Source organism: Urocampus carinirostris, chromosome 4 (assembly GCF_059441175.1).
Source record: "Urocampus carinirostris isolate Australia breed hairy pipefish chromosome 4, RoL_Ucar_1.0, whole genome shotgun sequence".
Lineage (NCBI taxonomy): Eukaryota > Metazoa > Chordata > Actinopteri > Syngnathiformes > Syngnathidae > Urocampus > Urocampus carinirostris.
In genome coordinates, this window is record NC_142352.1 from 20,685,805 (window position 1) to 20,708,207 (window position 22,403).

General features: G+C 37.0%; 1 protein-coding gene across 4 annotated transcripts in view; it reads right to left on the reverse strand.

Moving 5' to 3' along the window:
- pkma (pyruvate kinase M1/2a) overlaps nt 1–22,403 on the reverse strand; it is a 33,053-nt gene that overhangs the window by 8,208 nt on the left and 2,442 nt on the right. For 3 of the 4 annotated variants that reach the window (XM_088333896.1, XM_088333895.1, XM_088333894.1), the window contains exons 2-8: nt 10,180–10,364; nt 9,935–10,026; nt 8,511–8,642; nt 8,246–8,432; nt 6,391–6,661; nt 4,073–4,223; nt 1,571–1,723 (exon numbers count right to left, since the gene is read on the reverse strand). In XM_088333896.1, coding sequence (XP_088190022.1) covers nt 1,571–1,723; nt 4,073–4,223; nt 6,391–6,661; nt 8,246–8,432; nt 8,511–8,642; nt 9,935–10,026; nt 10,180–10,336 — 1,143 coding nt within the window. In that variant the 5' untranslated portion in view covers nt 10,337–10,364. Of the gene's footprint in view, nt 1–1,570; nt 1,724–4,072; nt 4,224–6,390; nt 6,662–8,245; nt 8,433–8,510; nt 8,643–9,934; nt 10,027–10,179; nt 10,365–16,325; nt 16,488–22,403 lie in introns of those variants that run through there. The other variant, XM_088333897.1, reaches the window with a different exon arrangement.

Here is a 22,403-nt window from a genome sequence, read left to right on the forward strand (position 1 = left end):
ATAGAGGAATTTAAAAAAAATAGAAAACAAACAAATGGAAATGAGTACAGTTAGGGGGAGAGAGACGGTAGACAATTATTAAAACAAAATGCTTGGACCACAACCTTGACTTTTTACCAAAGAAATTAATAAAATATCTTACCCCATTGGCAGAAAAACGTTGCTTTTTTGAGTGCCTTTTAAAAAAAAAAAAAAAATCAAGATACCTTGACTTTTCCTCCTTGGTTTAATGTAAAAGCCGACTTAAAATGGACACTGGGTAATATTTGACATCTAGATGTTACTGCATTGTTTAGTGCAACTGATAAAGCACAAGAAATAATACAAACTACGGCATCAAAAGTGTCCAAACTGCACAATTTTTCTTGTTATAATTCTACTCCCGGCCAAGGTTTTTGCATTAAGATGGCGGATACATTTCTCAACATACGTGTATTTAAAACTGCATGTTTATATGCTGGTTAATGTATTTTTGCTTATTATTAAAACCAGTGGCTTTTTTTACCACTAGAGGGCACTAAATAATACACAATTAGCCATTACAATAGGCTAGTCTCATTTCTTATAAATTAAGGAAAGTATCTACTATCTGATAGATAAAATAAAGAATTAAGATGTAATACCATAAAAGTATGCTTAAAATAAGCAAAACTTTCTTCCAATGGGTTAAGAATTTATCGTTATAGGATTTTTCCAAAGTATAGATGCACACAAGCAGAACTTGCGAGAAACATTTCAAAGGCAGAAAAAAAGACCACAGCTTGAAAGCTGACCAACTTTTAAAAAGGCATGCACAATAAAAGAAAATGCTGCACCAGAATTAAAATGATAAATGGTTCAGTCATTAATCCTGACTGGCATTTGTCCAGAAATCTACAAGTGCGAGTATTTCAAGCAATTGATTTGAAAGCAGTAAGAGTGCATGCAAGGAAGTAAAGCCAATGCAATGTGCTTTACAAAGTGCTCACAGAAATCAGAGGCGAAGCAATTGTCTTTGTTATCACAATTGATTTGGGACAGACTCGCCGAGTATTTGCGATTTTGAACTGTGGGAGAAAGCTGAAATATCTCAGAGAAAAGCCAATTATGGCAGAGAAAATGAAAACCCAGGTCACAGCTGAGAACTGGACTGAGAACCAAAGAGTTGAGAAGTAGAGAGGGCAACCAGTTTTCCACTGGCCAGTATTAATGTTAATATAGTATATCTTGGATGCAAATTCACATGCAAGCAGAGTTTTAATCAGCTTCTTAAAGCAAAGAAACCCTCAATTCCGAATAAATTTGGTCAAGTTTAAAATTGAGTAGACTAACCAAAATAGGTCGTAGATTTAAAACAAGTTCCAATTAGTAAATGCTAATTCACCCTTTTGAATTCAATTTTAAAGCTCATACTCCACTGACGTTTTGTTTCAAATCCATTGTCAATCATGTGATTAAACATGCTAAATAACGACTATGCCTTTCCCTATTGTTGACACAATCATGCGAGAGTCAATTCGAATTAGTACAAGGAGTTAATTGTTAATACAAAGGGATTGTCTGAGTGCAATTCTTAACGGTTGAAACTGACCATGTGTTGCGTGCGCACAGCCTCCAGAGGGTAATCCCCTTTCGCAGTCTCGCCGCTCAGCATAATGCAGTCAGCTCCATCCAGTACGGCATTGGCCACGTCGCTGCCCTCAGCACGGGTGGGTCGAGGCTTCTTGATCATGCTCTCCAGCATCTGAACACAGATCATTAAAACATGTTAACATATTGAAAATAAGGGTTGCTGATTAGTCGACAAAAAAATGCTAATAGAAGTAGTCGACAACTGTCGCCGGGCATATGTTTCCAGCAAAGTGAGGACTCGTCTGATTCCAGTCTCAACTGAGAGTTGCTCATGAAAAAAAAGCATCTGTCTCGTATAGTATACAGAATAGACAGCATCAACATCAAGTATGCGCACCAAGTTTGGGAGCATTTAAGCCTGGACACGGCAAATAAAAAGACTAGTTGATAAGTTTGCAAAGCAGACCTTGCCGATCATGGCGGTTCTTGTTGATGCACGAACATTTAAAGAGAACAGTGGGACAGTTGGGTTGAACAGTGTCTGACTCGGCTTGGTCAGATTCAAGCCAATACAGTTTTGATGAAATGGATTGTACATTTTATGCATGTAATGAGTCTTTGACAATGTGATTATCAACATTTTGGAATTAAAATAAATTTCCTAGTTATTTAGAATATAGTATCAGCATTGTCACACTTACACCACTGCACATCATTGCTGCGGTCTGGCTCATCCCTGAAGTGCGGGACAACACTGTACACCAAAAAACAGCAACCAGCTACTATGCTGTATTTGAGTCAGATCAGGAAGCTTCTCTTGCTACTGATAACCATGAAAAACCAGTGCTATCTGTTTCATGCAGGGGGGAAAAACCCTTCCCCCCAAAAAGACCCGGAGAGGGATGGGCACCACCAGGCCGTACTTGCCGAAGACATACTACAGGAGGTGGTGCCCCGACGACCCTAACGGTTAAGAGATCCATAAACCGTGATATCGCGCCATAAAATAGCTTTTATGGACAGTGGATGACAAACATTCAAAATAAATGATTCAGTCCGAAGAACAAACATCAGTTGTTGAGACCGTTTGATTTCAAACTGTTGAGAATCCTTAGGTTATTTTGTTGAAGACTTTGCAGTTGACCACTGAACTAGTTACATTTGTTTGATTTTCTACTATTAATGAGCCCGTTCTTGGTTTACAGGGTTAACAAAAGATTACTTAATTTCTTATTAATTATTTATTTGCCTGCCCATAAAAAATGAACAGAGATTTATGGATTTATGTCTCTAAGGACTTGAGTGTGTGCCCAATTGATTTTAAACAGTTATTTTTGTACGAATCAGAGGTATGTTCAATAAATGCTAAATGGACTGCCATGTATGCATGGCTGCCTATCAAGGGCATTAGGGGGTTAGTGTCTTGCCCTGGTACACTTTGACATTTAAGTCAGAGGAGCCAGCGATCGAACCTGCAAACTCTTGGTCCCAATATGTCCGCTCTACCTCCTTTCATTATCATTGTGTTTAATATCAGTTGCCACATAATGAAATCAACTTCATGCTAAATTAAAAAAAAAATACATCTATCTGATAATTTGATCAATCGTTACAACTTACAATCATTAGTGACGAGCGCACTATTAAATAGTTGTTAGTTGTGCCACTTGAGAAAATAATGTATTGTTACAGCTAAGAACAATCGTACTTAATAGCAGAACTAAACCGAAAACCACTCTGCCGAAAAAGTGAAACATCTCCAGAAGACACACAAAAAAGGCAAATTTGAAGTACATTTCTTATTATGTTAAAGTATTTAAATAAAGAACATAAAAAAGTCCTCAATGGTAAATTTAAATGTAATCGAGCAAATTTGAGACAGTTTTCATCTAGATAGTAAAAAATACTCAAAATATGCAAATAAATGATCTCGTGTAAAATCAGATGGATTTCAAACTTTCTTAATCTAAGTATAATATATTTTTTACGAAAAATTGAAAATGTCTTTAAATGAGACACATCATAATTAGCAAATGTTGTGCCAATGAGGTAAGATTGTTTTTTTTTTTGCGGTACAATATTTACTCAATAAATAAATACACAAATAAGAATAAATAGTTGTGGCCTTTTTTTGGAAATTGTCTAGACACAGCTAATCCACGTTGAGGAGATTCCGACTGAACATCACACACAACGCGTTAATGAATTGAAGTGTTAGCATACAAATATTAGCCAAAAGTGGCTTCCAAAAAAGGGACACACAGAGAAAATGTCTGTTTGGTAGAAGTTTTTCATAGCTCACAGTTTTATGGCGCTCGTCTTCCTTCCCTTGTGTGCGAAATGAAAAACAAGCAACCGTGTAGTGTACAAAAAAAAATCCAGCTATGAAAGAATCATGTGAAAGACATAGCAGTTTTTGCGTCATCAACAAATCTTTTTTCGGTTTTATTTCCCTTTCATTGGAAACCCAAAATGCGAAAGCATTCAATGCATATTGATTGAACTGGTATTAAAGCCAGACCTGAGTGGCGCAGGTGATCGGCTTGCCAGCTCTGTTGCATCGGCCAATCATCATCTTTTGGGCGACGAATACTTTTTCGGTGGGGATCTCAATACCAAGGTCACCACGGGCAACCATGATGCCATCGCTAGCTTCCATAATCTCATCAAATCTACAGAGAAATAAAAGGTAGTTACACAAAGATGTCAGCAGGTGACATAGTCTTTCCTGGATGCAGTGTCGGGTGAAGCCACAAGGATGCAATACAGTGCCGTGAAGAGTATTTGCCCCCTTTCTGATGCCAGTGTTTTTTGCATATTCAGCATAAACAAAGGTTTTAGATCATCAAACCAATTTTAATATCACTGAGAGACATCCCAAGGAAATTTAAGATGTAGTTTGGAAATGTTGATTCCATCTTTTAAGGCACAAAAAAAAAAAAAAAAAATCAAAACCAATCTATCCCTACGTGGAAAGTAATTGCCCCCTGGAACTAACACAGGGTGACTACAGCTTGAGACAGGCTAACTTCAAGACTTTAATGCCCTTTGAAATCAATTTTAAGACCAAATCGACCCAAAAAAATAAATAAATAAATAAAATAAGAAAGTACAATTTAAACAAACAAAACAATAAAAATTCTTGCACAAAATATCATTGTGCCTGGTATACATTACCTGGCACAGCTTTGAGCCATGGTTAAAAATGTTAATCGGACAGCCAATTCTCAAAGGTTTTCCACTTTCCCATGGTCCAAAATAAATGTCTCTATCCGAAGTTGCTATTGTGTATTGTGGAGAGACCAAAGACCTGCGCCTGCTCTGAAAGGCTCGACTGAAACCAAATCACCATTTTGATAGTTCCGTTATTCTGGTCTTGCGACGTTGCCACAAAAGTTAATTAGTGAATTATCAAAAACACAATTGACAAGATCGTTTTTGTTCAATTAAGATTTAAGACATTGTAATGCCAACTAAGGCCTTAATTTGGGAGTAATTAATTCAAAGCCTTTTCACACTTTATAGGTCCAAGGGAACCCTATAATAGCAAGTTGGGCCACCCTTTGGCAGCGATAACTGAAATAAAACCTTGAGGATAATTAGTAATGAGTCGTTCACAACGCTGTGGAGGAATGTCTGCCTTCCTTTAAATCAGCCATATTGGAAGGTTTACTAGCATGAACTGCCCAGTTAAGACCACACCACAGCATTTCAATCGGATTTAAATCTGGACTTTACTTGGCCACTCCAGAACCTTCATTTTTTTGAGCCATTCAGAGGTGGACTTGCTGGTGTGTTATGGATAGTTGTCCTGCTCCATGAACAGAGAGCGCTTGAGTTTGAGGGCACGAACTGGATGATCTCCTTCAGGATCTTCTGGTAAACACCAGAATTCCTCATTCCATCAACTACAGCAAGTTGTCCTGGCCTTGAGTCAACAAAGTAGCCCTAGACCATCACATCTTATCTTATCTTATTTTTTTCGTCAAATACTATGCCATTTTCACACCAGATGCGGGCTGCACACCTTCAAAAAAAGGTGCATTTCAGACTCAACAGTCAACACAATTATTTCCCCTAAAGTTTTGAGGATAATAAAGATGCTTTTGGGCAAAAGAGAGACAACCCTTTGTGTTCTTTTTGTGACAGCAGTGTTTTTCACCTGGGAATTGTGAGGGTCAAATAGAGTTCCCGATTGTTTGATCTTACATTACACAGTCCAGCGTTTTTCCGTCCTACATGCTCACATTTCTTGTGTAAATATTGTGTAAATTATAACCTTATCTTCTTTATCCTCACCCGATAAATGTGACACTGGAGTGCCACGCCCAATTTCATTGTCACAATATGTTCAACCAATTTTGTAACAATGATAATAAAGGTATATTCGATTCTATTCTTTTCTAACAGATCAAAATCAAGTGACATCTTGCTTCAAAAACAGGTGGTGGAATTCAAGCTTGGGTGTCGTCTGTAGAATTGATCTCAGCTTTCCCAAAACTGTGGTTGGTCACATTTACTTTTTGATTTACCAAGGTTGGAGGATTTTTCACATAGGGCCAAAAAGGCACAGATGTCTACCTTAATACATGGAATCAACATGTGAATTTCCCTGCGGGGATGAATAAGGTATCTATCTATCTATTTCAAAACTGCATTTTGTATTTCCTTGAGTTGGGTGTTTGATGGTCTGAAACTTCCAAGTGACAAATATGCAAAAAACAGAATTCAGAAAGGGGGCTAATACTTGTTCACGGCACTGTATGTCCACGACGTGCTCATCCGATTTAACATCTCTGTATTTATAAACACAGCCATGCCGCAACATAAGCCACACACCTGCGCACACCCTCGTGGTTCTCCAGCTTGCTGATTATTTTGATGTTCTTGCCCTTCTCGCCCAGCACAGCCCTGACTGCGTTCACGTCGGCGGCCTTTCGGATGAAGGAGGCAAAAACCATGTCGACACCCTGCTCTAAGCCAAACATCAGGTCCTGGATATCCTTTTCAGAAACGGCCGGGAGGTCTACAGCAGCCCCTGGCAGGTTGACGCCCTTCTTGCTGCCAAGGGTGCCTCCGTTCTCGATCTCGCACATGAGAAAGTCAGGCCCTGCACCACAAACAATATGCTGTATTGAACAAAGGGTGATAAAAGATAGCCGTCTAAGAGCTAAATGTATCATGATATAAAAAGGTTATCCTAACCACACAGACATCTTGTATAATTTGGCATCTCTTAGTGGCCCAAAAAATTTCCAAACTATAAGCTCCAAATGACTATGAGTCGCACCCAATACCTTTTTTAAACGGAATAAAAAAATATTTTGCACACAGATAAAAAAAATTGCTGCAATAGGTAAAAATACATGATCATATAAACATGCATTTTTTTTTTTAAATCCACGTAGGGCAATAAATATATTTTACATAACATGAGGCTCATCTTGCTGCTAAGGCTACCCATACAAACCAAGAACCTTGTAAAAGACAGGGAAAAAATAAAAATAAAATTAGTATGGTTTGGTCATTTTTTTCTTCTTGTGCTCTGTAGCACTACACTATTCATCAACATCTATAATTCAAATATTACAGTGTCCCTTTAAATAAGTGTTATAGGGTCAGTTAGCAATTTGTAGTCCAAGCAAAAAGTGAATCACATGAAGATGTAAAAACAGAAAAAAAAAAAAAAAAAAAAACGGTAGGTGCGCCCATATTTTAAGCCAGCATTAGTATTCAGAACTTTTCCGGATATTAGCGTAAGCTAATTCCTTGTTGACATTTTGATCAATTACAAGAAAATTCCGAACAGGGTTTGTACACCTTTTTATGGCCAAATTCAAGCACCTTTTCAAAAAAGTTTCTAAGCTCACCCAGGACCATTAGAAGAAATCCGGTGTAAATCATGTTTCTTGCGGAGCCAAATATATATCTGCGATTTACATTTGCGATTTTAAATCTTGCTTGTGCATCTATTATAATTTATTTGTTTTTGAGACAAATTTCTCCCCATATAGGTGTTTTATTACAAATAGAAGTTATTTCTGTTACAATATACCACCAGGAAACAATACAGTTCTATTATTGGTACACAAGACTTGCACTAACACACATTTCATAGTGTCATGTTTAGTTGTAGCGTGCACCTGTACTCTTGGGCCCCAACCGTGAGGGGCGATTAAGCTTCATAAGACAATACCATACAAATAAATGCCAGCTGTTGTTGATCACGGGAAAGAAGTAATGGAATGGCGAAGTATAGCTACCAGAGAGCCGTGTTGGCTTCAATTTTAAGCAGACTTGTTGTGACACATGGCAACATGTCAAGCATTTACAAGCACTTTTTAATCCTTAAAATTAAACATAAAATCCAAGCATTTTCAAGGATATCATGCACCCATACGAACCCTATACGAATTTGACATATTTTATTTCATACATTTTTTCTAAACCGATATGCTACTGCTTTTTTCTTTGTACTTGTTGACTATTCTTACTAGTTTGAAAATTGAGCTTGAACATCATTAATTAAATAACATAATTAAAAAAAAAAAAGAATATAAATATTCAAGATTATTTGAGTTTATCAATTATTTAAGGTCAAAGACCTCAGGCCTATTATGTACTGGAGTGTTTAGATATATATTGACATTATTTCCACTCAAACATTTTCAGTTTACAATTGAACAAATCTTACCGATCTCCTTAACCTGCAGCGATATGAGTCCGTCGTCAATGTAAATGTTGCTGCCGGGTTCGACTACTTTGGTGATGTTCTTGTAGTCAAGCCACAAGATCTCTTCGCTGCATTTCTCCATGTAGCCGTCATCCAAAGTGATCTTGATCATGTTGCCCTTCTTCAGCTCCACTTCAGCTGTGCCACTCTATTGAACCACACATGCACCTTTATGCCACTTCCAGTTAAATTCCATAAAAACATGGTAAGGGGGCGATGTACTCACTCCCTGAATGAGGCCAGTTCTGATCTCTGGTCCCTTGGTATCCAGTGCAATTCCAATTGGTCGGTATTGGATGCTACCTGGCTCAAAACTCTCGCATGCTTCACGTACGTTCTTGATGGTCTGAGCATGATACTATGGTGAAAGAATAAAATAAAAATTCAACCCCCAAAAAATTTAATGTCTCGAAAAATAATTATTTAATATGCAGACAAAGAATCAGCAATCTAAAAAATATTGCATGAGTAATTACCCTGCCACAATGCAGTCAATTACCTTTTTCTACCACACCCAAACGACTGCAGGAAAAAAAGGGCTTAATCTTTTGTATATGACAACTGCCTAGCTGGTTTCTGGGGACTGTTAATGCTGAATGAATACTAGCCAACACCTAGTAAGGCTTAGAACATTTTTTTGGTTGCTTATATAATCAATAATACAAAAGGTAAAAATCATCCAATAGAAGGGGTTATTAGGGTAAAACCTAGATACATTTTTCTATAAAAAAAGAGAACAGCATCATGTGCAACAGTGTAATAACCTCAATTACGTTTTTGTAGCATGCCTAAAACGCAAATGTGTCCACAAACTTGTCTAACAACCAGGTCACAAAATTATAATATGGGTCCAAAACAAAGTTAAATAATTATTTTTAATTTGACACACCCTTGGCACAATACTTTGCCTAAAAAAATATCAAGAATTAGTAGAGTAAACAGTTTCCAGTTCTAATGCATAACAATTACCGGTAAATATGTATATTTAATAACAATTAAAGAACTTAAAAATCTTAATTTCTGTTCATTTCGGTCAACTAATATCTATTAAGGTGTTATTTCTAAAATATTAAATGGCACTAGACTGACAACCATGCTCTGATTATGTGTGGTTCACAATCAATGATAATGCATTTAAATTTCCCCAATGCTTTTAAAAAAGCACTTGTGCAAAACAAACATTAACAACGGTTTGTATATTCCAAAAGTGACTCTTACCCAAAATGTTACGATTCAGCAAATTTTTAATATGTTGATTTTTAAAATGACAAATCCATCATTTTCATTCATTTAAATGAAGTGCCCTGGTTGAGACGGTTTAACTTATGGCCTCTAATGTACGACCCTTTATCTTTTGAGGTTGTTGACAATTTTCAGGTGCAGCTGTGACCTTGCAAAAGAACTGGTCTATGCACATTTACCAAACACAGCTTTCATTACTAAGATATTGAAAAGCCCTGAGATACTGAAAAACCATGACGGTTCATAAGCAAAAAATGCTAATAATGCAAAAAGCAAATATTGCAAAAGAAAAAGGCACACTCAAGCAATAAGGATCTACCAAGGTTTAACGAGACAGTTTTTGCGGAAGTTGGCCTCCCCCCTTGCTGGTTTCAAACATATTAAAGAGGAAGTCACAAAACGGCTCACCTCGTGTGTGCCGTGCGAAAAGTTCAAGCGGGCAATATTCATTCCAGACTTGATCATTTCCTTCAGTATGTCCACCGAGCGGGAGGCTGGCCCTGTAGACAAAAAAAAAAAGGATTCAAGTCCCGGTAAATGAAGTAACAAAAACAAAATGATGGTTATAAATGAGCACAAAAAAAGGATTTTTGTACAAGCTGCTTGTTACTCAACCCCTTTTATAAAGTAATAGATCGCCAACATGGACCGACCGATGGTGCAGATGATGCCTGTGTTGCGAGCCGTGGTGGGTTTTGAGTCGATGTCCAGCAGGCACATGTGTTCCAGGAAGGTGTCAGCCATGGCAGCGTTGAGCTGCTGCGTCTGGATGAAGGCAGAGCCCATGTCGACAATCTTTGGCTGAGGCATGGCGATTATTTGGGAGTCTGGACAGACACTGGAGGAAAAAAACAATTACAATTCAAACACCGAGCTTTTAATTTGCAAAATGATGCTGCAAATCTCAAAAGAAAAAAAAAACATTACGAACGAAAATGTTTCATAAATTATATGTCAGTCACTTAATACACTATTAAATTACGTGCCATTATCATACCATAACCCAGTCAGTTTTTAAAACTAGATAAGAGAAACGAGGAATGAATCATTCCATTCATACGGAATCTCACGACACACCATTCTTGAAAAATACCAGTGTACTCTGAAAAGTTGCCTGCCCCATTTTTCTCACTTTGAAACACAATAAGACAACTCATCGCAAAAAAACCCACTGCTGCAAAGTACTAAGGATTAAAAAACAGAATATATAACAGAACAACATTTTAAAATTAGGTTAATTATAAATCTACTTACGTTTATTGCATGTATATGACATCGCTGTTTTGCATCTGCAATCAGTATGTACCTGTATTTCATTCAAGCAATCTTTGCGTTGCGTCATCTGCTACAGGCCACGTGAACTCCACTTTTCGCGTTGCTTTTAATGTACGTTTCAGTTTTGTAACGTCATAAATGTTGTTAGCTTCTTTTGAATCTTTCTTCTGGGGCTGGGGTTTTGGCTTGATTACTAAACACGTATTCATTTTTCTTGTGTTCTGTGCGTCTACTTTGGAAAATGATATACAAATGCACGACCTTTTGACGCTCGGGAAAGCCAGGAAGCACAAAGTTATTCGATGCAGTCTTCTGATCGGCTGCAGAGTATGCAAATTGATGAACAAACCGAAATTCCAAAATTTCCAAACCGATTTCGAAGATTTCGAAATCAGAATAAGGCAAACGTTTGTTTTGAAAAAAAAAAATCTTTGACTTTTTTTTTTTCCCCCCCTTGAAAAAGTTGTCGGCCACCTGGGCGGAGACGTTTTGTTAGTTGTATGACCGACGTAAAAGATGCACGCCCCGGGCAGACGTTATTTCAGACACTGATAAGACAATATATATTTTTTTTTTAATCAATATAGCAAAAGTAATTATTGCAAATAAAAACAAAAGTAAAATTCACTGTGCGACTGCACATCGTTTTTTTTTTTTTTTTTTTTTTTTAAGATCAGTGGCTTGCATTAAACCGTTAAGGAAACCGAGTCATTTGAAAATATCCAAGACGAGAACAAACAAAAAAACAAATGCATGTTTCCGTAAACTGTGACAAACCAAAGATTAAGAATGGGGTAGAAATGTGAATCATTCATTGTATTTAAAAAGAGGTTCAAAAGTTTATTATTACAAAAGAGACAAAACATGGTTTCCTGATGAAATGAACTGGGATTAGTCCGTTCCGAGGCCTCCAAATGCGACCAAACCCCCATTAAATCAACTGCCCTGTTGGTACACTGGTCTTGATTCAATGTTCATAAATATAAACACATAATCTAAATAATACAAAAATAAGAAATGCAACTTATGAAGTTACTGAACAGTGAACAGCTTTATTAACCAACAAGAGTTCAAACAACAACCACAACAGCCGGATAAAATGATAAAATGTAAAAAGTCAGTGAAAATGTAATCCACTTGGCATGCTTTTCCACTCACTATGCCGCTGGACGCATTAAATAGCGATCCAGCGATTGTCGAGTCTGTCTGGAACGCAGAATGTTTTAAAAATGTCTGAAACCTTTTTTCATTAAATTGTTCCATTGCCTATCTGGCCTTATCAGGATGTCTTTGTTATTTTAAGAAAAACTGCAGTTTTCCCCAGGAAGTGAACGCATCCTTAATTTCTTCCAGTGGATAACGGCTCCTCTCCATCAAGAGGCCAAGTTCACACTGCAGGGTTTTTTTTAAACCGTTTTTGCACAAATGTATCCGATTTGTTACAGTCCGTCTGAAAGGCACAGGTCAGATTTTTTACACAGCGGACCCAGGCCACTTTCATATGCAGACCTAAATATTTGATCTTTTGGAATGCGACTGCTGTGAGAACATTTGAATGCATTCGTGCGACCTGCACTGCGACTGCCACCTGTTTTTCAGGGCCGACCTTGCGGCCACCGTTTCACAAAACGCCACAGGCAAAATCCTGATTCTCTTCTTAAAATGATTAAGTTGTACATTTGCCATTTCTGTTAATACAATAACTTTAAAATAGCTAGATACACTACACCGTTAACATCCAGGAGTACTTCCGCTAACACTGTGTGTATTGCGCGTGACATCATGTGTCCTCTTCTGCCGATGAAGGACATCCATGGTGTTTACACATGAGATCACATACAAGTCACATTTAGTTTGAAATAAACCATCTCGAAAAAACATCTGATTTTAACCCAACAAAAAAATCGGAATAGAGTGTTAAACTTTGCAGCGTGAACCTAGCCTGAGTGCAGCTTATGCAGCACCTCTGAGTGCTTCATTAATTGACTAAACCATTTGGCAATTTAATGCAATGGGGTTAAGGGTCTCATCTAATTCATGAAGCACGCAGGACACTGTTGGTAAGTACCTGCACGGACCTTAACGTCACGGACTTCGAAATACTGGAAAACTCCTCGTATAACAAGGAAGATTTTAGTCGGATGTGAACTTCAGATACTGAAACATTCGTAAGATGGGGGCGATCGTAAGCAGAGGTACCACTGTATTTGTTCAATAAACCAATATTTGGACTGCCTAACCAATCTGAAAATAAATGTTCATATCATGAAATGCATGAAATCTGGTTCCAGGGTTGCTATTTGTAAGAGTCTTTGCCCATTCACCCACAAAAGAGGTTGTACAATCTACAGCCTCTTGAGTAAAGAAATGATGCTCTGTTGCAACATCTTGAAAGTATGACTAAAGCTTTAAAGCAATCTACTAAAAAAGTCAGCATGGACGTTGGGAAATCAGGCAAAACTGCAAATTAAGTAGACTAAAAATGGTCTTGCCATTTATGTCAAATGTCAATAAATGCTCTCACACTTGGCCTGCTTTTGCTAGTGAGATGCCATGATTTTTATTTCAAATTCTCAGTAGTGGTACAGCATGACAAAAAAACTGAAAAGATCAGTAGCAAGGATATCATAAATGGCATTTTCTTTTTAAATATTTCAAATTATGTTAGACAAGTAGCTCACTATCATGCCCAGTTACACATTGTATAAGCAATTTAGATCAGAGGTGGGCAAGTATTTGGAGTTGCGGACCGAAATTTGGTTAAAAAATTCTTTTGAAATTTATAAATAAATAGACATGTTATATTACTTCATATATATATACATATTATATTGATCAAATTGTTTTTATATACGCACAATTAATAATCATCTAAAATAATACATGCATGGAGTGGGCACACATTTTCAAGATCCACTATAGACCAGACTCTACGTTTATGATGCACTCTACTCTGTTCACCAACAGGAACCCCTCACTGTGTTGCCAATGGCAACATTTCACTATGAACCCATTGACCGGGCTGAGATCACAAAGCTTTCCACAGGCAGATTATTTAAAAAGGTTTCAACTGATGCTCAATACATGCAAAATACACAAAGGGGATAATTAATAACCAATTTAATGCCCTCAACAGCACTGAACTTTTTTTTAAAAAATGGATTATCGTTCCCTTTTTTTAAATGTTCAGGTTACATAATATATAATGGGACTAAGCAGTTTGACTACATCTGATTTCGAAAAACATCCTGGTGGGGATTCCATGGTGCTATACGATCACCCTCCATCGTGCATGCTGAACTGATGATGTAACAGTGGCGTGAATGGACTATAGAGTGGTTGAGGGGAGTTGTACGTGCTTGCAGTCACATCCTGCTTCTCTGCAGCAGTGGAAGAAGGCAGCGGCAGAAGAAGCTGAATCACAGGGAACCCCCGTAATGCCCATTTTTCATAGCGTTTTATTGTATGCACGTCGACGACAACCTGTATGCCATCAAAAACACCCCCTGCTGGCAACAACAACTAATGGAATAAATAATGACTCATAAATCATAAAACTAAATTGCTTACTATTTCTATTACTAGTTAATCGTCAGATACCTTTCAGTTCAGAAAGACTCCAAATGCTTAAAATTTCTGATTCTCAACAAAAAATGTTCGCCCAATTTCTAAAGAAGCCAATTTAGCCTCGTGCTAAATCAAAAGCTTTGCTTAAGTTGGCAAAAAGGTTATCAACACAGCCCAGAAAAACATCGGTTGCCTTCTGCCAAGTCTGAAGGTCAGTGTCGGCTCGTGATATCACGAAAAAGCCAATTACATTAAGGAATCTCTCCCCCCGGCCACCACCTTTATGGCAAACGATTAATGGTCCTTACAAGTAGAGGTTCATAAACAATTATTTCCCCTGGGCCATTTCTACCCTAAACATGACCAAAGACTGAAAAAATAAAAATAAAAACATTATTATATTTTATATATATATATATATATATATATATATATATATAGGGTTAGAAGAAAATAATAAACCAAGAAAAGGGAAGTTAAAAGCTCGGGAAAAAAAAAAGAATAAAAAGGAAAAATAGGAATAAGCAAGAAATAAAATAAATCTAACAAAAAAGGGAAAATGAAAAAGAAACAAAAATTAAAGAAAAAATAATAATTTAAAAGCTGGAAGAAACAAAAATGCGGGAAAAAAAGTAAAAAACAAAAGAAAAATGCAAAATTTCTATATTCAAAAAAGTAAAGGAAAAAAAGACATGTTTTGAGGGTCCCTTTGTTCAGTGTAACTAATCATACAAACAAAATAAATTAATACTTTTTGAAAAATACATTATTTTGCCAAATAACATTTTTTGTCACACAGACAAAGTTTAAACTCATTAATTTTTTTTAGTACAAAGAAACTTGAAAATGGAACCTCTGTGTGACACAACAAAATGTCTCTTAAACATTTTGCCTTCTCAGTGCAAAAACAAAGAAACTACAAAATACAATAATGAACTTTACATTTTTAAATACGTTTATTGTGAAAAACATCACAGAAAAACACTGGTGAGCAATACATTTTGGGGGGGTAATAATGGTTGTGCCACAGCATGCATTTAATATATACCCACTCATTGACCAGTTTTGGAATCTCTTTAAGAGATTATTTGGGGGATCCATGTTTGCTCTACTTTGTAAAACAAAGATTAACAATTTTGCTTGTCTTTTATGATTAATAATGAACAAACCTATTAACTTTGATTAAATATCACGTATTTAGGTCTTCTCCAATCCGGTTAAATCATTGTTCTAATTTGAAATAAGTTGAAATTGAAATGAAAAGATGTTATTTCATCCGATTAATGGATACAATAAACAAGATAGAACAATTTATTCAATATTAGTTTGGTGCAGCCCTAATCCAAACATTTAGATTTGATTAATCTCTACAAGACTATGTTTTGCCACTGTGGCGTGTGTCAAAGCCTGTTACAGAACAAACAATCTGCAGCTGGAATTCTTATGAGTAAGCATATGCCATTCAATAGAAACGGCACACTGCACATATCCCTGAACTGTGAGGTCAGGTGCACCAACAGCAGTTTTTGGAGCTGATTAAAACATACGACAAAATGACAAATGGCCCTGTAAGTGTTATAGGAATAAAAAAACTTTACATATATGATGGAAATAGATAGCCCTATGTGGGAGTCATGTCAGTTCCCAACCTCTCCTTCACTTACAGTTAGCAGTCACCCTGACACAGATGAGTCTAATTTAAGACCCGGCTGCTAATAATCCCTCGGAATCCTTTTCTAACCAGCTCCAACTAGCACCAAACTCGCTCTTTTAAAAGTTCTCGGTCAAATGACCTTCTCTTTTTCCAAACACGCACTGCTTTATCAATTTCCTGATAACTGCTGAAGTACAATCACATGCAGCAATACTGCAAACAGGGCATCGTGACATTTTAAACAGTGACACAATTGCGACACATCCAAGAGGGCTGCAATCATCCACTCCATTCACCACATACCCCCAGGTGACTTTTCTCCTCTTGGGAAGGTAAAAGCACGCCACTGCTGCTGACCTCCAAAGGAACCCAAATGTGTTGGTAACTCCACTACACGACGATAGCAACCTACACCATGCAGAAGTAGGCTTGACGTGATCCCTGCACAACACTTGGAGGAGCTCAAGAGAAACTAATCCTTTCGATGATGATGAGGAGGATGACGGGTAGAGAGAGCGCCAGCATTGGACGGGAAATCGCCATGATGCCACGCTAAAGCCATACATGAGATGTCTGCCACGCGAGTGCAGTAGTTACAATGTCACCAGCAGTCTTGGTCATGCAACACCCGGGGCCTAAAAACAGGCCATGCTAATAATAACATGCAGCGCAGAGAGTGTTTACAAATCTAGGGCTGCAACTTCGGGGAAAAAAAAAAACAATTAAATTATTAAAAGCATTGGCAACTCATTACATCATCAATTCATCGTGTCCCGCGATTTACGTGTCACTCATATAATCAAATGCAAATAAGAGTGGAGATGTAGGGACAAACTTGTAATACCACTTTGGTCCGGCAGAAGGCTCCATGAGTCTGTTTATAAAAAGATTATTTTACATGTTTCAAGGTTGTAGCATACATTTCTATACATTCTGGTTTATTGTTGAGCTTTTTGATAAATATTTTGATTTATCGTTTTACACTATAGAATATATCGTATTTTCGGCACTATAAGGCGCACCTAAAAGCCTTTATTTTTTTCCAAAAACTGACCATGCGCCTTATAATACAGTGCACCTTATATATGGATCAATATTAAGTCGCAAAGTCTTGCAACTAAGGCAAGCAGCTGCCGACTAGATTTTCCCCCGAAGGCGAAGTCGTCCACGGTGTATGCTGGCGTTTCATTTCCCAGCCAATGTGTCAATCATCATTTGAATCGATCACTATTGGCTAAAGTTATTCGGAGGTAAAGGAGGCAGATCCTTTTTATCATTTACAGGCTCGCATAGGCTAAAGGGGCAAAACAAAGCCTGCAATTGGCCGAAAAAGATGAATGTGAATAGCATGTTTGGTTGTCTACGGCATAAAGAGAACATGTATTACTATTCTGTATTTGTAAATATTTTACTCTCCTGGATTTACTACACTCACGGATATAAGAGGACCATGGTTGCACATTATTATTGAACGCAACGACTTCGGTGAGGTACTCCGGCTATATATTTTCCCAGTATCTTGTTTCAGAGTGATCTCGATGTTTCTGTGATGGGTCTTTGTTTAAATTAAACTCAATTCCAAGTGTTTATTGTCATATGCACGGTAAAGTTGCGAGCGAAAAAGAAAATAGAAACTAAGGAATGGTTGGCATTTCTTGAATCCCAAGACTCTAACCTTCCGAATTATATTTGGAACGATGCATTTGAGTGACATCGTACGGACACTGTTTCCGTATGTGTCTGAGACACGTATTGGCTTCTTTGCAAGCTTTCGGAATGTTAAGGGGGTAATAAGTTTGGCTGAACTATCTGACTGTTTTGTCGACGTTCCCATTGTAGCGCCTTATAATCCGGTGCGCCTTATGTAAAGAAGATATAGGACCAAAAAACTATTTTTTGGGGGTGCGCCCTATAACCCGGTGCGCCCTATAGTGCGGAAGATACGGTACTGTTGTTCTGTGAACCTTTTTTCTACCTGTCCAAAACTTTAAAATTTAAATGAGGAAATTAAATGTCATTTTTTTTTTTTTAAAAACCCTTCTCGTGTTAGTGTTCAGGAAACACCCCCTATGTTAGTGGGTTGGTTGCAAGTCTTAAATCAGCTGTAAAATAAAAACTTTTTTCCCATATTTCTTAATTACCGGACCATAAGTCGCTACTTTTCCCCCAAACTTTCAACCCTGCGGCTTATTCAGAGAGGCGGCCAATTTATGTAATTTTTCTAACGTCCGCCAGTGGCGCTCGAGTACAAAAGGTAAGATTTAGACCGGTGGAATATATGCGCTGAGGAAGACTGCAACTTCTTGGCTTGACTAGCAGCGAGAAATCTTTCACTAAAACTGGCTGCATGCGAAAGGCAACTTTTTCGCAAGTCTGCCAGTGGATCCTGACAGCATCAAAAAAATCCACCATCACCAACGGGTTCCGAAAAGGCAGTCTGCTGTGCGTGACGGAGAGGAGGGCACAGAATCAGGAGTGGATGAAAGTTCCAACGACAGTGACGGCGCGAGTCCGGCTGCGGGAGCGTGGGACGACGTTTATATGACAAAGTTTCTTTCCGACACTGAGGAAGACGACTTTGATGGGTTCAGTACTAAGGAGGAAGATGAGAACGGTTTACCGTGATTTTTACAAGTACGGTATGTTTTTTTAACAGACCCGTTTACTGTGTTGCGAGTGTGTTGCTACCATTAACTGGCTGGATGAAAGTTATATTATTATTATTAAAGCTTTGAAAACTCTCTCGGTGTACCGTCTTTCTTTGTAAAAATGTGTAAGCATGTATATATAATAATATATATTTGCAACAGTATATTTTTGTAATGTATTTATTTGTATTTATTTTGGACACTTATTCTGATTTGTTTATTAAAAAGAAGGAGCGTAACAAACGCGGGCTGACGGGAAGTGGGGACCGGTGAAGGTGAATGTTTGTGGACACCGCGGGCAATAGTGGATATATATTTTTCCCACCCATACCTTTGGAAAAATACACTTTTTTCTTTGGATTACTTTCAACAGGACCCGGACTCTGCCGGTCTGCATCAAACCTTAAGTACCGGTATCATTTTCCGTTCAGTTTGCCGGCTGTGATTTTTGGACTGTGTAGTTTAATGAAGGATAATCAGTTACAATCGCAGGACTTAAAGTCGGGTCTGGGTTAATTTTGTGTTTGTGTTACATTTTTTTAATGTGGGCGCATGCGGCTTATATACAGGTGCGGCTTGTGTAAGTACAAAATCGGTTTTCCTCTTGAAATGTGGTGGGTGCGGCTTATGATCAGGTGCGCTCTATAGTCCGGAATTTACAGTACCTCACCCATGACAATATGTTTTTCCCATTTTTGTTGAGGTCTCCGGCCTATTGCATTGCCATTTTACCCCTCAATTTCCATTTTGAACCCATTTAAAATGAACCTCAAAAGAATTATATAAATAAATTATAATGTTATTTTGTTACCTGACTATTATTTAAGGGTATTACAAGACAACAGCTAAAATATATTTTTTCAATATTAATATAAATCATTAAAAAAAAAAATCTCGAGTATTGGGTTCTGTTTCGACCAACAGATATTACTTCAGAACAAGGGGAAAATTTCTTTTTTTCCAGCAATAGAACTTTAATACAAATATTAAAAGGAAAAGCACACCTAGTCAAAACACAAAATATTAATTTGCAGGACAAATAAAACAGCAGCCAAGAAAGACCAAGATTGATTCCTTTTCACCTCCCAAGAAATTAATAAAAATAGAACAAATGTCTCTGTGTGCAATTTGTATGTGACAAGATGCATGTCTGGGTTAAAAAAAAATGGGACATTTTTAGTAGTATCAGATAAATTACTTGCAATTTATGCACAATATGTCTAGTACACTTATTATTTCAGTTTTGGCGGTAAGTATAATCTTATTTTTATAGCTGGGTTGAAACCCACCCTAACAATACAAATCTAACGATTTCCATTAGAGCACTTTTATATTGTAGTGATTTTTTAATAAATTGATTTAGTTAAAATAAACACTCCTGAAAAAGATAAGAAGCATTTATGCAATAAACAAATTTATGTGGATATTAAATGCTTTTAAAATCCATAACAGGTCGGTGGCAAACCTAACACAAGAGGGTTAAAATCTAATACAGCAATTATTCTGAAAAAAATTAAATAGATAATAGACTGATTCATCAGTTATCAAAATATCTGTTAGTTGCAGCCCTTTATAAATCCATTTACGCAAGTTTGGCACAAACTACATGAAACTATATTTTACTTGAGTGTTAAAATTATTTCAAATCATTTATTTCTGTCTACCCTTACGATACCAACGATATTACGATAACACTGTACGTAACATCCCACATGCCGACATTTCTTGTGTAAATACCATGTAAATTATAACTATAGCCTTATCCCCCTTGTTTTATAACCTTATCTTCTCTGTTCCTTTATCTTCTTGGCTCATACCTCACTGTGAATGTGTAAAACTGGAGTGTCATGCCCAATTTCGTTGTCACAATATGTTAACCCATTTTGTAACAATGACAATAAAGGTATATTCTATTCTAAATCTTTGCAACAATATTTTTATGTATGCAATAAACCGTTTATAAAATAAGTATGCTCGGTAGGTATTATAATTAAAAAAAATTGAAGCTTCCAGATTAAAATGAGATGTGATGTTTTTGCCACATTGCTCAGCCCCATTCCAGGTTAGCATTGACATTCTTAATTCTAGTCATACGCATCATACATTTGAGATATCAATAGTAAAAGCTAAACCTTTCTGAAGAATATTTGTTGCAGTCATTTAATCTCAGAATGATAAATATGGTTTCTGTTCGTTTCAGGAATAGACCGAGCACCTAGATTGAAATTGAAATAAAACAAAGCCTCCTTACAACAAAGACAGTTAGTTCTTTGTTCCTTTATCTCTTTGTTTCCTTAAAATTTTGTTGTCACAGCATATCCCGTGTTGTAACAATGACAATAAAGGCATATTCTATTCTATATTCAGACAGAAATAAAATTAATTATTGGTTGGGAGTTTCGTTTGGACCCAGTGACCTATGTATTAGGAATTTTGCCAGAAGAATTATTGACTGGTCAACATAAATATGCACTAAAGGTTATGCTCCTGGTAGCAAAGGAAATGATCACAGTTTCCTGGTTGAAACCAAAATCTTCTGACATAAAACAATGGAGAGACAAATTAAAGCAAATGTACATTATGGAGAAAAAAAAAATCACTGCAAGACTTCAACTGAAACGACTAGATCAATTTTTACTTGATGACGCGTTAACTTTTATTTTATGTCTTTTATTAATGTTTTTTCTTTTGTCATTTATGGGTACGTCAATTGTATACATTTTTTGTTTTTGTTGCTGTATGATGGATGACCCAACCCTCTGTCAAAGTGTGTGTGAGAAATATAAAGTTAGATATCTGAAATTTTGGAATAAATCGGAATACTGTATTTGTGTGGCTGGTATTAAACAAAGATTGGATATCCATATTAGATATGAACACTGTTATTAAAAGTAACTTTTTAAAATCCATATTCCTTGACACAGTGAAGTCCGCAAGGGTCTATTGGCTCAGAGTCTGGTTAGTTCGCCCTCGTTAGCAAATTGGAAAAGTTGCAAATGTATTTAACTAGTCTGCAAAAGGCCGTAAATTAGCAGTTGAACACCACAAAACTAAAACTGAAGGAAGCCAGGCCGAAGGAAGTAGAGCCTTTATCTAAAGTCAGCCAGAAAAAAGCTCTACTTCCTTCGTCAACTCAAATCATTCCGTCAATCCATTCTAGTCAATTTTTATCGTGCCATCATTGAATCCGTTTTAACTAGGTCAATCACAGTTTGGTTTGGTCGCGTCAATCAGAAAGAATTGTTAAAGATGGAATCAGTAGTGAGGACGGCAGAGGAAATAATGGGTACTGGCCTCCCATCCCTTCAACGTATCTACATCGAGCGAACTAGAAAACGGACAGTAAAAATTATAGACGATCCCAGTCACCCTGCTCGCAGGTACTTTGATTACCTGCCGTCAGGTCACGGTCTTCGCTCCATTGCAAGCAAGACTACACGTCTTAAAGAGAGTTTTTACCCTTCTGCTATTCGTATGTTGAAAGGGAATTGATTTAGGTTATTATGTATAGTATTATTATTATGCCAACGGCGTTCCTCCGACCTATTCTACTCTAGTCTTGTTTTTTTTTTTTATATATTCTTACTTTTTAAACTATTCCATATAATTATCTTGTATTATACACTACAATATCTTTTTTAATCTATTCTTTTAATCTATTATACAGTATTATCATTATTGAGAGTTTGCGTGTCAAATGATTTCTTGTATGTATCATGTTTATGGTTTATAC